General features: G+C 50.4%; 3 protein-coding genes across 3 annotated transcripts in view; 2 read left to right on the top strand and 1 right to left on the bottom strand.

Moving 5' to 3' along the window:
- The window catches only part of SCN8A (sodium voltage-gated channel alpha subunit 8), a 47,381-nt gene extending 43,738 nt beyond the window's left edge, over positions 1-3,643 (bottom strand). The window contains exon 1 of the mRNA XM_065751477.1: positions 3,453-3,643. The gene's annotated coding sequence lies outside the window, so the exon portion shown is untranslated. The remainder of the gene's footprint in view (positions 1-3,452) is intronic.
- Positions 3,644-8,910: 5,267 nt separating this feature from the next.
- TMT1A (thiol methyltransferase 1A) lies at positions 8,911-11,251 on the top strand. Its single transcript, XM_065751482.1, has 2 exons — positions 8,911-9,513; positions 11,007-11,251. The coding sequence occupies exons 1-2, from the start codon at positions 9,013-9,015 to the stop codon at positions 11,241-11,243; spliced, it is 738 nt and encodes a 245-aa protein (XP_065607554.1). The 5' UTR covers positions 8,911-9,012; the 3' UTR covers positions 11,244-11,251.
- A 745-nt stretch (positions 11,252-11,996) lies between these two features.
- Positions 11,997-14,750, top strand: LOC136058183 (transmembrane protease serine 12-like). The gene is given in 7 exon segments (XM_065751471.1): positions 11,997-12,203; positions 12,742-12,944; positions 12,946-13,102; positions 13,104-13,146; positions 13,762-13,907; positions 14,525-14,644; positions 14,745-14,750. Coding segments are annotated over 7 exon segments (840 nt in total). The 5' UTR covers positions 11,997-12,038.
- Positions 14,751-15,714: the final 964 nt, after the last annotated feature.

Below are 15,714 nucleotides of genomic sequence, written 5' to 3'. Positions count from 1 at the left end.
TAGGAAGACAATACAATGTTCACCTCCTGCTACTGCCAGAACGTCATTGGCACAGTGTCTGTGCTGCTCACCCTCACAGCTCTTGAGTGTTTCCCACCCAGGTGAGTTTCTCTCACACTGAAAGGCCCATGCATCATATAAGCTGCCCTTAAATCACTAAAGCTGCATGACTGCCCACTCCTCGCTGAACAAGAATAACAGGATGCAAGGGGAGAGCCCAAGGAATGGACTTCCTGGTCATTCTTTGGTGCAACAGCCATCAAAGACAACTAACACTTTTTCTTTTCAGTAGCACATAAATCTCTCTATAATCTTCTGGACCAAGATCACCAGCACAGTCCAAGCAAGAGATGAAGCAGATCGTTTAGTCACTGCTGTACCACACACAGGATGCAAAACTATTGCCAAACAGTGACAAGCTCTCTGCGGTACTACCAGCAACAAGAGCCACCCCATGCAATTTCCTCTCTGTGGTTTCTCAAATTATTTTTCCTATGCTTGTTCTCAAAGCCGAAGCTTCTGTTTTGTTATTTTACCACATCATCTTTAATCCAAGCCATTTCTCCAAGCACAACAACAAATTATCGATCTCTGTGTATTTGTTTATTTCAATGACAGCTGCAGCCACTTCAGTTGGAAAGCGATCAATACTGAATGGAAATCCTGTGACCACATGAACACTGCATGCCCCAAGAGTCACATATGGCTGCTGGAGCCAACTGCTTCTCGAGTCATTGAAAAATACTCAGTATTGACAGATATACTAGGACATATCTGATCATTTCAACGTAAAAGCATGCTAATCAAACCAAACCCACAAATGAATACTGACATAATAACCAAAAGAAGAAAGGCATTCATGCCCAACTTCTTGCAACATGCAACCACTCTTTCTTCTTTTGTTTATTATAAACCTCATTTTACAACTCCGTTTGCAAAATAGTCACATAATTAGTATTGGTACAAGTTACAGTATCTGTACCATGATCTGAATATGTCATACATATGAGCTTATATAACCAGTTAAATTATTTGTAGTAAGTGCAGGCCCTCATACTCAGCATGAATGACATTGTAGAAGTGTTGTAATGGAAGACAGGATCAGATAGCCCTTCAGTCATGTTGCCAATCATTTTATTTAAACATTACACAGCTAAGTATGTGGACTTAGTAAACACACAGCCGGTGAGCTGAGCTCTGAGTGGCCTCGTGTTTTGCTTCTATGGAATGGAGTTCTCCCAGGAGCACCAGCAACTTGTCAATTACTCTAAAATACATTACCACATAATCACAGATTTTCCCAAGTTGGAAGGGTCCCACAGGGATCAACAAGACCAACGCCTGGCTCCACACAGGACCACTAAAAAAAAATCTAAGCCCTCTGTTTGAGAGTGCAGTCCAAACTCTCCTTGAGCTCTAGCAGCTTGGGGCCATGCCCATTGCCCTCTTGCGAAGAACCTTCTCTAACACCCAACCAGACTCTCCCCCGACACAGCTCCACGCCGTTCACCGCTCTCGCGTCACTTCCAACCGGAGGACTTTTGCACACCCACCCCAGCAGCTTCAGGAACTTTACATGGTGCCTCCGCGGCAGCCAGCGGCCGATCCGCCGGCAGTGCCCCACCGCGCTGGACGCCGGGCCGGGAGCCGCGCCCGGAGGCGAGCCCATCGCCGGGAGCTGTCCCTTCAGCACCACGACGGGATGGGGCACTGGCACCCGGGAAACCGTCCTGCACATTGCCTCTCCTGGATCAAGATCTCTTTTCAGACTAGCATCCGTCATGTGGCATGGATAAATAAGCAGACCTACGCAAGAATATTGGCAGTCCCCCTCCCTCCAAAGCAGTAATGATGTGGACTGTCAGCCAGCAACTGCAAGAAAACAATTGATGGAATGCTTCCTCCCTTTTTGCTGCTAAAGATACAGCTAGGAGGGGGCAATCAGGCTCCTAGAACACCCTCGCTCCTCCTAATTTAATCCTTCCCAGTGTGAAATGAGGACATACAGGTCATGGGTTCCCGTTGGGGGTGGAATGCTGCAGTGTTACAAAGACCAGATTACACACCAACACACAGCAGAAATACAACCAGCACCCCCTAATGAGACCCCACCTGTGAAACTCCAAAACGATCACATGCTAATTACCTGCAACACAGCACACATGGAAAGCAAGCTGTGAGTTAACCTACCACAGCTGGGATCTCTCTCCAAAACTGAGCCCTGGCCCCTTACAACCGAGCTCCAGCTGGGTCCCCCCTGGCACACACTCCCCTTTCACCAGGACTTTTAGGCTTCACCTCGGATCATCTGCAGCCTTGGAGCATCCCTTCCAGCTTCCCCACCCCCACATCAGCTGGGCAGAATTTGCACCAGAAAAAGAAGGGGGTGGGGAGGGGAAGAAGACACACCGATTTTTAAGAGAAAAAGCCTGAGAACATGCAATTTGTTCTCATCGGAAAGGAAAAATAAAATAAGTCTGCCCCAAATCTGTGTGGTGGAAGAAAGTAAGAGCACAAAGCCAACATCTAGGTCAGGTTGGAACCTCAAAGCCGCCCTATGCATCCCCCCATAAAACTCCGTCCTCCAACTTCTCCCCCTTCCCTGGCAGCAGGAGCCTTGGGATGCTGAACAAGAGGAGAACAGGGAGGGTGGAGGAGGGATGTACAGCTCTGCAGCTAGGGCTGAGGGGGAAGGGATCCTGAGAACAACTCCAATTATCCTCAGTCTCTCCCTCCCCACAATGCAGACAAAGAGCACAGCCCAGAATCTGGGGCCTGGGAGAAGGGCCCCAGACCATGGCATGGAGGATGGAGGCCATAAGAAGGCTCCCACTGCTCCAGGCTTAGGTTACCCCCTCCCAAAGGCCGGGACAGGGGCTGAGGGTCTGGGGGGGAGTGGTGGTGCCCCCTCCCCATAGGGCAGGGGCTGTCCTGGGGTAGGGGAGAGCTCCGGGCGCGGTGATGGGTGGGCATGGCAGAAATCGGGGCATCCCACGGTCCCCCCCCTCTGCCAACGGGCACCCGCGGGGGAACGGCGACGGCTGCAGCAGGGAACCCCCCCACCCCTCCGGGGCTTCCTCCACGCGAACAGGGGGAGATTCAGGGAGTGGGATGGGGAGGGGGTTACCCCTGCACCCCCCCTCTTCCTGTGGCATTGCCCCACATGCAAGCGGAGGGAGCAGCTGGAAAATAGCTCTGCGGCAAAGCCCCCACCCAGGATGCGTGCGTGTGTCGAGGGGGGGGGGGGGGGGAGGGAGGGGGAGGAAGGTAAAGCAAGTAGAGAGCATGCTGGCGGAGGGGGCACCGAGAGGTACAAAAATCGTTATCATTAAAATAAATAAATAAATAAATAAAAATAAAGAAATAAAATAAAATACAGACGACGTTCTCCGTACCCTTAACCCCCCCCCCCCCCCCCTCCTCACCTCCCCCCGCCCCGGGCTGTCACTTACTGCGGCCGCCGCGCTAGCACGTCTCCCGCAAGGCGTTGCTGGACTGCGGAGGTGGGGGAGCTGCAGGAGGAACTGCGGTTGTCGCCATCTTGGTGCGCTGCCCCCCACCCCCCCCTCCCACCCGCGCTGCGCGCTCGGCCCTTTGCAGCGGCGGAGGGAGCGTGGCAAAAATCCCGGAGTCCGCCCGGGAGCTTCCGAGCTTCTCCTCCTTTCCCCCCCTCCCCCCCCCCGCCTCCTTCTCCTCTTCCTCCTCCTCTTCTGCAGGGAGGAGGCTCCGGGGGGGGGGACCGGGAGGTGCTTACCGCGGGGTGCGGTGCTGCTGGAGCGCGGTTGGTGAGCGGAGCTTGGCACCCGTCCTCCCTTTCGGCCAAGGGACGGTGCTCGGCATCGCTCCCCGTCGCCGTTGTGTTCCGGTGGAAAATAAACCCGAATGTGCAAGAGCCCGAGCGACCCCGAGAGCCGCTGGGGATGAGCGGGACACGGCCGCTGTTCCTGCTGCGCCTGAACTTCGTGCAGCCCGCAGTGCTCTGCCTCGAGCTGAGCTGCTCTCCGTGCACAACTACTCAGAAAGAAGTGCAAAAAGTCCACCAGCAAAGAGCGTGACGCGTGGCGTTGGGCTCGGCGTCCGTGGGGGTCCCTCCCAACGCGGGATTTGCATCCATTCAATGTGTGAAAAGTGGTGGCAGCAAGAGGAAGGGGACAACTTCACGCCAACCAACCAACCAAGCATCCAATCCTCTCCTCGTGTTCTTTCCTTTTTTAAGCAGTCCCAGGATAAGATAAATCTCGGACACCTCAAGCAGGCGTGCCCATGGATGATGTGTCAACAAGAATTGCTCCACGACCTCAGCCCTGGACTTGCAGAGCCATCAGCTGCTCAGAGGTGCAGCGACTGGAAGGTGGCTCCAGTGCTGGAGTTGTCTGGGATCTGTTGGTTTAATAGGGGACTGCTGATAACGTGCAGCAGCGTGTCTCCCTGAGAGGATCTGGGATGTGAAGAGAGCTCTGAAGGAGCAGAAAGAGCGAGATTTACTCTTTAGAGGAAAACAAACAGAGAAATGAGGAAAGGCAGTGGAAGTGGAGGCAAAGGTGAAGCTGTGGGTGCTGATGAAGGACCGGACACCTCTGCTTCTCTGAGCTGCTGCAGTACATACTCAGCTCAGGAGTGGATATGTTCGCTGTCATGCTGGGAGGAAATGTATCTCTACAATCAGAGCACTGTTTTAGGGGGGAAATATCTTCGATCAGTCCAACTATTGGAAGACAGACAAATCTGGGGGCACAAGAGCTGCAGGAAGATCCCATTTACTCTCCCCAGTCGGTTAGCTGACCTGGGTGAAGATGGAGTTTCCACTGATTTGCACTGTGATGTACTGCACGTTACTGCTGCCTGCTGCACTGGCCAACTCGTAGTTCCCAACATCTGAGCTCCCAGGAGCACCACCAAGCAATGACCAAGGAAAGGCTCAAGAATTATGGCTGCCTACGAATGGAGTGTTAGGATCAATTTCCTTTGTCACGTTGTTCTCTGTAGGACCATGCCTGTGTCGCAAAAAGCACAGCCTGAAGCTCCGGGTCGGATTGCTGCTTTAGGAGAAAAATATCCACCTTGTGGAAGTGTCCTCTCTACAGAACTGTAAATCTCTGTCCTCTGAGCAGTGTGCTGAGCAGACAAGCCAACAGGACGCAGCACCGTGCTGCAGGACTCCTTTATCTCACTCGGGTTGTGACACGGGAGCTAAATCTGCCCTCACTTTACATCGCTGACTTTTATGGGCCCACCCTAGTGTGACACAAGGGCAGGCACAGCCTAATAAACGTCCATCTCCCTGGCCATAACACATCACATCATACACATCGCATCAGCGTTTGCACAGTGCTGCCCATTTCGAGACAGTTTCAGTTCAAACTGCACCTCCTTGCAGTGCTAAGGCTCTCCCTTAGGGCATGAATTCCCAAGTGGATGCAAAGTAAGTGAAAATAAAACCGAGGAAATAAGGGATGAAGCAATCTGCTGATAAAAAACAGCTGCAAAACCAAAGAGCATCTCCCAGATGTGGAGCGTCGTTGATGCGCAGATGGGATCAGTGCCACGAAGTGGGGCACCCCTGAGGGGTATGGTGGGCATGTGTAATAAAAAAGGCTCCTGAGGGACACAGAGGGTCCCAGCAGAGCCTCCTAGGGGCTGCCCTGGGCCAGGGGCATGAGTTTCAGCACAGCCCCCACGCAGTTCCACTTTCTGGGTAGTGCTTCACTCATCCTCTTGCTGGCTCTTCCCATCAGGTCTACCCAGAGCATTGGCCCAAATGAGGATGAACAGGAATTCTCCATTGGGTTCAGAAAGAACAAAACCACCCAGAACTCAAACACCACCACCAGGAGAAGTGTAATTCCCAATCTGGACGGTCGCTGCCTGGCACTGTGCTGTCTCTTTAAGCAGCACATGGCTGCTTGGTGTAAAATAATGCATGTTTGATAAAGATCCTCTTTTTTTCATCATTACAGCCTCACTTCTCCCTTCCCTTTTTTGTGCAGTGATCTCTGAAATGCCCGGTCAGTTCCTAAACTGTGGACAGGGATGTGTCACAGACAGACCCCTGCAAAGCATGCAGTGCAGCTGTGACTCTATAACAATGCCCATCACACCATGTACCACTGCTTGGAGCAAACGTGCAAGCAAACTGCAGCTAAACAAAGTTCAGTAGTTGGGATGACTGTGTCCCAAACCTGCAAGGAGTGCTGCTGACAGAGAGCACCATGAGACAGCAGTGCACAGAGCTGCCAGGCAAAGCACATGTGAGGCTTGGAGCAGTTGCTTCCCCTGACACCAAGCTCAGAGCAAGACGCGTGCTTTCAGACTCAGTGCAGCCCTTCATACACAAGGAAAGCATTCAAAACAACTTGGACGTTCACAGCTACACCTCCCACGTTGGCTGTGGGAAGGAGGAATGCTCGGCAGGGTTTGCTCCCCCCCTCCCCTTTCAGGCAGTTTTATAAGACTGCAGCTCTGTCGCTTTAAGGCAGATTCTGGAGTGTGGCCAGACAGACAGACACGTCCGGTTCAGAGGGACTGTGGCACCAGGAAACAGCTCCAGGGCTGCGTGCACCCTTGCTGCATGCACAGCCCCATGCACCCTTGCTGCATGCACAGCCCCATGCACCCTTGCTGCATGCACAGCCCCATACGGATGGTGCTCAGTGCTGTTCTCCAGAGGTGCATCCAGCTTCCTCATCCCACCCCACACGTGGCCTTATGGGATTCCTTCTCTAAGAAAGTTTTCACGGCTAAGGTTGCACCAATCTACAACCACAAAGCCTACGAGCTGAATCAAACCCTCTTCAGCGACCTCGAAAAATCTACAGGCCCTTCAGGCTGGCTTGCACTGCTGGAAATTGCCATCAGCACCAACTTCCACTTCTACTCACCATGCTGTCAGCCAACACACACCGACCCAAAGCCCAAGAACCTCTCAGAGATGCTGCACCCCAAGCTTGGGTGCTTGGTTGTTGCACTGGGAGAGGATCTGCAGCACAGCAGTGTGGATGTGGGGTCGGCCCTGTGGTGCTCCGTGGGCAGCGTTGGGAGGGTCCTGGCTGCAGAGATGCTGCAGTTTTGCAGTTGTGGAACAGCACGAGGAAGATAAAGTGGTTCTCCAAGGTCATCTGCAACAGAGATAAAAACCCATGGCAGCAGTTCCCATCCACCAGAGCACACAGCTTGCACAGACCCACCGGTAAACTTGCAGTCATCCCATAATAGCTGCCTCCTTCAGTGAAAACCAAATGGGAGGCAGCCATAGAGACGACAAAGTCCGAATACAAACCTTGCCTTGCATGGCTTCTAGGAAAGGAGGTCGAGATGTGGAATCATAGGACCACGAAGGTTGGAAGGACACAACGACCGTCCCACCCAACCGCCGACCCACGGGTGCTGCTCAGTGCCCTTCTCCAGGCAGTGTTCTGAATGCATCTGAAGCTGAAAGGCCCTCAGTCCTTTTCAGTTGTTTTAAGGCACTGTTTGGCAGGATGGTGCCTTCCACTTCGTGGAGCACGTGGCTGCAGACCCCTCTGCTTGGATATGCTTTTGGCAGAGGGTCCATGACTCTGGAGGCCTTTTGCAGTGCTCCTTGAGCAGAGAGACACAGAAGGAGCTCTAGAGAACGGATTTATCAGAAGTGAATTTAAAGCACATCCATGTCACACCTCACTGGGTCCCTACCAGTCCTTACATCACTGGGTATGCAGTAAAATAAAGGACTGTGAGCGTGGCAGGACACGGGATCTCCCTCCAGCACTCCTCCCATGCTTTGCAGGAGGATTTTCTCTGTCAGCCCATACACAGCAGCAAAACAAAACATGGAAACATGAGGGAGCATCCACAGCTTGTTCAGGCCAGGAACGACACTCTCCTTTAGTGGGATTGCTTTTCTGGGAAGAGAAAACCAATGTTTTTTCATGTTTGTAGACTTAACTGGCCTACACAGAACATACATCCAAAGGATTTCCCATTGCTCAGATTTGTTTCTCTGCTGTAGTTACCACAAAGTACGAAGGTACGACAGCAGAGGTTATTCTGATGACGATGGCTTTTGGTTTTGCTTTATTGCCACTAGAGGGAGGAGGGAACTCACGGCACAGCAGGGCTGACACAGAGTTCTCCCTCATGGTTTGCAACTGAACAGCCAGAATTTGGGAATTGCAGTCCGCTCCCCACAGGAGGGTCACCTGAACCAAAGCAATTAAAAACCAGTGGTTAATCCACACTGGACCAAGTGCTGCTGATGGCAGTGCTGGAAAAGTTTGACAGAATGCAGTTAGCATCAAATAGATCATTACTCATTGACTGCAGCTGATCGGGTCAATAAAACCGAGCTGTGCAGTGATCACTGTGTTAACAAGTTGTTCCCTCTCTGGTCCATGAGTCCCATCAGAGGTAACAAGAAATGCAAAACCATTCCCTGCAAAGGAGCCCTGTTCGTGCAGTGCAGTATTTCTGGTGCCCATTAAGTGGGAATAATGAAAACTGCTGTTGTCAGAGCTCAGTTCAGGGTACGGATAGCTTGGTCCCATCTGCAGTGAGGTGGGACATAACAATTAAATGTGCTTCAGCTGAAATATTCATCAAGCCCCAGGTGAAAGTTTGACAACAAACCCAGAGCTCAAGCCTACTTCCTTCTGCTCACAAACACAGCACTGTTCTGCTTTGAGAGATAGGGGCTGTAACCTGAAACTGCAGGCTCCACATTTGGGCACTTTCTGATGCATTGCCAGCAGCAAAGCACGAGGTTGGGCTGCCCAACTGACCCGGGTTACTTAACATGCTGGCAGCACCTCTCCTACCAGAGCTGGGACGCATCAGTAACTCTGGTTACTCAGTCCTGGTTTTCCCCTCCCTGTGTGTGAGCAGACTGAGTTCAGCTGCCGGGCACACAAGGCAACAAAACTGGAAACACTTCAAGAGGAGCACAGCGAGTGCAGCTCCGCCTGAACCTCGTGGGCTGTGCCACGCAGCAGAACCAGTTTTGCTCTGTAAGGACCCTCTGCACTCGTGCTGCTCCTGATGGAGGTCACCATCCTCTTCCTCCGCGCCTGCCTGGCGCTGCTGGCCATGCCCATCTACCTGCTGTTCTTCCTGGGCATATGGGAGCCGTTCTGCAAGAAGATCTTTTTCCCTTACTTCTTAGAGAGGCTGTTTGTGATTCACAACAGGAAAACCAAGAAGCAGAAGCAGGAATTGTTCCGAAATCTGCCTGACTTCACCGGACCGTCGGGAGAGCTGAAACTGCTGGAGATCGGCACCGGTTGCGGTGCCAACTTTCAGTTCTACCCTCCAGGCTGCAGAGTCACCTGCAGTGATGTGAATCCCAACTTCCAGCAGGGCCTTTCCAGGAGCATGAGCAAGAACCAGCACATCCACTACGAGCGCTTCCTCACGGCAGCCGGGGAGGACCTGCACCAGGTGCCCAGTGGCTCTGTGGATGCTGTTGTTTGCACTTTGGTCCTCTGCTCGGTGCAGAGTGTGAGCAAAACCCTGAAGGAGGTGCAGCGCGTGCTCAGACCGGTGAGTGTTTGGAGGAAGAGTTTTAGGTTATTGCTGTAAGTATTCCTGAGGCAGTGCACAGGGGGAAAGAAAAGGAAAGGAGAGAGGAAAAGGAAAGAAAAGGAAAGGAGAGAGGAAAAGGAAAGAAAAGGAAAGGAGAGAGGAAAAGGAAAGAAAAGGAAAGGAAAGAGGAAAAGGAAAGAAAAGGAAAGGAAAGAGGAAAAGGAAAGAAAAGGAAAGGAAAGAGGAAAAGGAAAGAAAAGGAAAGGAAAGAGGAAAAGGAAAGAAAAGGAAAGGAAAGAGGAAAAGGAAAGAAAAGGAAAGGAAAGAGGAAAAGGAAAGAAAAGGAAAGGAAAGAGGAAAAGGAAAGAAAAGGAAAGGAAAGAGGAAAAGGAAAGAAAAGGAAAGGAAAGAGGAAAAGGAAAGAAAAGAGAAAAAAGGGGAAAAAAGGAAGAAGTAAATAGGGAAGAAGAAAGAAGGGACAAGGAAAAAATAAGGAAGGGGAAAAAGGGGAAAAGTAAAAAGGGAAAAAGGAAAAAAAAGGAAAAAAAAACAAGGAAAAGGAAAAAGGAAAGAGAAAAAAATGAAAAAAAAGGGAAAAAAAAAGAAATAAGAAAGAGGAAAAAGGGGAAAGAAAAAAAGGGGAATAAAGGAAAAAAGAAAAAAAGAAAAAAGGGAAAAAAAGTTTTTATTTTTGAGACTACAACCCAGACCCAGTTTAATAAGATAAGATTTGGAGGTGCTCTGCACTACTGGAAGGTGCAAAGCAATGGAAACATGCACTCATTCTGCTCTGTTCCCAAAAGGAAAACCCTAAGAGCACTGAACTCCAAACTGAGCTCTGCCACCAGGGTGGCAGGGAATTGCAGTGTGCCTTTAAAGCAGCACCACTGCTTCGGTCTCTGCCCCACACAGCTTTTCTTTGGATGGAGTTCACCCATCAAGACTGAAAGTCTGTGCTTTCAACGGCCTCAGGCTCTCAGAGCAAGGGCTCCCATCTGATGAAATGCCTCTGTTCCTTGTAATCAAAGTGAAGAACTGAAAAAAGAAAAAAAAGGGAGCGCTGTGTTCATGTTTTGATTTTGTTGTGGGGTTTTTTTTTGTTCTGTTTTTGTTTTGCTTTGTTTTGCAATAGGATTTCAGCCATTAAAAAGTTATTTTCAAGCCAGCACCCTGGGCAGCAAAAATCCAGTGAGTTCTACTGAGGTTTACACATTCCTCTCAGTCTGCACAGAGAAAAATAACAGCACGTTAGCAACTGTAGTGCAAACAAAAGGACAACAAACTATTGCTGCAATGAAAGAGGGACCAAATACGGGCATCCTTCACGCTTTTGAAATATGCTCTTTGAGTCTGTGCTGATTTCAGTTCCAATCAACGTCAGAAAAGCAAAGAGGTGGAGGGGGGAGCAATGCAGTGGGGTGAAGGATCTGGGGTTGGCGGGCACCAAGCTGTGGGGACGGGGGAGGGCAGTGTGTGTTCCTATGGCACTGAGCTGTAGTGTTCCACCCCAGGGAGGCGTTTTCTATTTCTTGGAGCACGTGGCCGCGAACCCTTCCAGCTGGAGGCTCTTCTGGCAGCGGGTCTGCCACCCGACGTGGAAACTCGTGTTTGACGGCTGCTGCCTGACCAGGGAGATATGGAAGGATCTGGAAGAGGCCAACTTCTCGGAGCTGAAGCTGCAGCACATCAGCGTGCCGCTGCCGTGTACTCCCATTAATCCGCACATCATCGGCTACGCTGTGAAATGAGGAGTGCACCGTGCTCAGCTCCGCCACTCCTGGGCACAATCAGAGCGCACAAGGAGCATCAACTAATCCTAGCCCATGAATGTAGGCAGCGTGGTTGAGGACATAATAAATGTTTGATTCAGCCATTCAGTGGAGGAGGAGGGTCAGTTTTGTGAATATTTTTAAGCTAGAAGAGCTGCGCTGGGCGTGCACTAAAGGCTTCGGAGCAGCTCATGAGCCACAGAATCACTGAGGTTGGAAAAGACCTCTAAGGTGTCTAATCCAACCACCCACCTACCACCAACGCTGTCCCCAAGTCCATGGGCAAGGTGGGACCCTCTCACCGCTGCCCTCAGGGCCATTTCAAACCAAAGAAGCAGAAGAGCAAAGCTTGACAGACAAAACAAAGACATGAACCCCTCTGTCTGCACCTCAAAGTGCCCCCACTCCCCACTGAGGCCCCAGGCCCAGGCTGAGGGCACTGCTGGCACTCACATCCCTCTCCCTGGGCTTTATTTGCTCTCTGGCTTTATCAAAACAACGCAGATCCTCTGACACACAATCTTTGCCCAACAGCAAGTTACTTATTTACAAACAGTGCTGGGAGGGTAACACCCATCGCCACTCTCACTTCTTGGCCACCAGCCTGCCCTTGTGCGTCCCTCAGTTATAACACAGCTCACCAGCAGAGTGCTAAAAGCCTTGCATTTAACTTTACATGCTCAGAGATTTCTTTAAGGTGTCCTACAGGTCGGTGCCTCAGCCCCATTGGTGGTCGTTGGTGGCCCTGCCACCATCGGTTGCCCCCAAAGGAGGATGTGGCCCCGGCTGCCTGCCACCTCTGTGCTGCTGTTGTGGGTCCTGGCCAGCACCGTGCCCACTGTGGTGGCCCCATGGTTGTCCAGGGAGGTCTTTGTTGGTAATGATGGTGAGGAGGTGTCCAACGGGCAGTTTGGGGAGCGGTGGGAGGGGTGGGTGAGGGTGAGGGTCCACTGCTGTGCAGCTTCTGCACAAAACTCCATGTAAAAACTTCATCTGTCCCCAGACCTGATGAGTTCACAAAGCTGCAGTGCCTGGAACACCCTCACTGATGCACACAGCAAATCCAAATGCAAGAAATAACGCCTGCAACCGGGTGAAACGCGTTTCACACGGAATAAAACACCCACGTTTTCTCTCCAGAATCAGCACTCCAACTGCAGGCATTAAAAAAACACCGCAAGTAACACAGCAGATGGAAAAAATACCACCAGCACCACCACCAAACACTGCAGCCAATGCACCAAGCACTGCGTTTGAGCCCCACAACCACCTTGGTTCTGTTCTGCAGAGTATTTCTGTTTAATAGACCTTTCTGAAGAGGCAAAGCTCACAGCAAAAAGAAAATGGTGCAACACTCAGCTGAGAAACACAACATCTCCGCAGTGCTCCTTTTTTTTTTCCCTGTCCCATTCCCATTTCTGTTTTCCCATTTAACAAGCATGAATTGGACACAACTCCTTTTCTCTGACGACGCGGTCACAAAGCTTTTCAGAAGAGGCTTTTTAAGTGCACCCAAACCGGTGCTGTGTTTTGGCCGAACCCATCACCGTGGCCTTTAAAGCAGTTGCAAAACCTGCCCAGAAATTTATGCAAGCTCATGCTGACTGTGTTCTCCCTTAGGGACCCGTATTTTTGGAGAGCTGTGCTGGGCACTGATAACCTTTGGAAGCACAGCAAACACAAGAAGCATCACCCACACCTCCGTGCACCCAGAATTCAACAGCGAGACGTTTGAGAACGATATCACGTTATTTAAGCTCTGTTCTGCTGTGCACTACAGCGACTCCATCCAGCCCATCTGCTTACCTCCCTCACACCCCCACCCCTACACAGACAGCGAAAAAAAAGTGCTTTATCAGCGGCTGGGGACGCGCAGCAGTAAAGGCAAAAGTGGTACACACCATCAGCTCCATCGCTGGGACGTGAGGCTTCAGTCCCTCGGGGTCTCGGTGTTTGCTCAGGTTGTGCTCTCACCCCGGAGCATCCTTCAATCCTTCCGCAGCTCTCAGTGTTTTTGTGGGTTTTTTTTCCCCTTTAAAGGTGCCCAGGTGTAACTGAAGGCATCAATGCGTGGCCTTCCTGCCGAGGATAATGCCAATAAAGGAAAAGAATCGCAGCTTTTAGGTTCGTGATACACTTAAAAGCTTTTCTCTTGACAAACAATAGCTCTCACAAAGTGCCCTCTCAGCTCAGCGGCCCCAGTTTGTTTCAGGAGTGGCTGCTTTCCCTCATAATACCCTTAACCACTGCGAATGCAGAGATGCGGCTCAGCTGGCAGTGTGCAGGGAGTGGGGACTTGGAGGACAGCTGGAGGCTGTGTGTTATTAATGGTCCAACACCTGTGGCATTCCCAGCGAGGCAGACCTCTGTGCTAGTGCACGTCTGAACATGTACAGAGGTACCTTTAAGCTCACAGAACAGGAATAGGACACCACAGCAAGGACTGCTACACGCAGCAGCAGCAATATCTGACTTTTCTATGTTCTCTTTTCTCCTGAAGGCAAAACTTCATCTGTGCTTCAAGAGGGACAAGTGGACATCATCCCTTCCCACGTCTGTCACAGCTCTGATGTGTCTGGAGGTCTGATTAATGCCAACATGATCTGTGCTGGCTCTCCATCAGGAGGGGTTGATTCCTGCCAGGTGAAACCTCCCCCTGCAGAAGCCACTGAGGGCATCCCAGTGACCAGCGTTCATGGCATCGTTAATTAAAATGGCACAGGCCCTATCATGAAAATAGATCAGCCTGGGAAAAAACAAAGCATCACAAATAGGAAGAGAGGTGAGACCAAAAAAGCCTCACATCTCAGGAGCGTGCACAAAGCACACTGGCTCGGGATCTGTTTCTCAGAAGGGACAGTTCTCGGGTCAGGAGCCCCACGCTAAAACTGAGGCATCAGCTGCGACGTGGAGCCATTTGTAATTAAAAAACAATGATTTCCTAAGTGTGTCATTAGTCTGATAGACTTCCTGCTTCCCTCAGCAAGTTTTCTCTAAACAAGTGATTTTGGCAAAGATTCAGGCTGTGTTTTTGTCGCTGCGTCTCCTGGTTATTGCAGAGACAGACCAGAACGTGTCTTCTGCACCACGAATAAAGCTGGGTGGACTCAGAATGCAAAGTCAGAGCACATTTCTGACTTTTACACAGCTCCACGCCGTTCCCAATAACTCATTAAAATAAGCAGATTCCTTACTGGTGTTTGTAAATTGTTTCCTGGAGGGGAATGCAGTCGCTAATTTGTTTTATTGTTTATTTATAGGGAGACAGCAGAGGAGCTTTAGTGTGCCACCACCCCACTGCCAACAGATACTACGTGGTGCTGCATATGGATACAGCACTAGGAAAAAAAGAAATCTGTTTTGTATTAATTCTTGTAAACGTAGGAACCAAAGCAAGGTGCAGTAGTTTATATACACCCCTATTGGTATTTTCTAAGGGTGTAAGGTTTCCATCTGTGATAACCTCCCATCTTTCCCCAGGCATGAAGCACGTTATGTGAATTCATTACGTTAGAATGAAGCGTAGGTCACAATAGAGAGCATCAATTTGCCAGAAGGAAGCAGGGATGTAAAGCTCCACCACCTCACACAGTGCTCTACCCTTAAAGGAATGCTGTGATGCATCTGCTTGGCATTCTTACAACAAAATGAGAGAAACAGGTGGGTTTTTTTCTTGTGAAAAGCTGCTCTCATGGACCTGCACGGAGACAGCAAACACGATGGTTTTAGGTTGACAAGAACAATCCTATAAGCACGAAATCTAACACAAAAAACATTTACCAGTGCTCCCAGATAGGCGTCCCAAATGTGTGCAGTTGATGATCATTTCTGCCTTTGATATCCATACGGACAGTAGAAGAAATGCTCACAACCTCGACCCTAATAATGAAAATGAACATAGGAGCATCACCAGCTGGAAATGTTTTTCCCTACTGCGCTTTCCCAGTGATCAGAAATGGGATTACTGACTCTGTGCACGGCCCAGGCGCTCCCTCTGCTGGGGGAACGTCAGCAGAACACAAAATGGTTTTATAGTTAGCAGAGGCTTCACTGAAACCAAGATACACCTTGGAAAGGCCGAAGGTATTCTCCCACTCGTGACTGCTGTGGCACCGAGTGGTGGAAGGACACACGTGGAAAGAGAACTTTCTGGATGCAGTGAAGACCCGGTGCTACACGGCACAGACCTCCACTCAGAGCTGCTGCAGTCCTGTGTTAATTAAAAGCAAGTTGACCAAGAAATAAGGAACACCAGAGTTATCTTTTGGTGACTTTATTTACCAAGGTCAAAATCTGCAACCACCTAATTGTTTTGACAAATATTTACAGTTCATATAAAGCACGTACGTTGGTTTGGAACAAAGCAGAGCAGTATTTGGTACTACACCTCTCACTCTCAGGACAGAGATTTTGTTCTCTTACCATCAACACTCTGAATTAAATCCAAAAT

This window comes from Cyrtonyx montezumae, unplaced genomic scaffold (genome assembly GCF_038088225.1).
Source record: "Cyrtonyx montezumae isolate F1298 unplaced genomic scaffold, pur_monq_1.0 scaffold_70, whole genome shotgun sequence".
Classification (NCBI taxonomy): Eukaryota; Metazoa; Chordata; class Aves; order Galliformes; family Odontophoridae; genus Cyrtonyx; species Cyrtonyx montezumae.
Note: the sequence above shows the minus strand (reverse complement) of the source record. Positions and strands in the feature narration are given on the sequence as shown.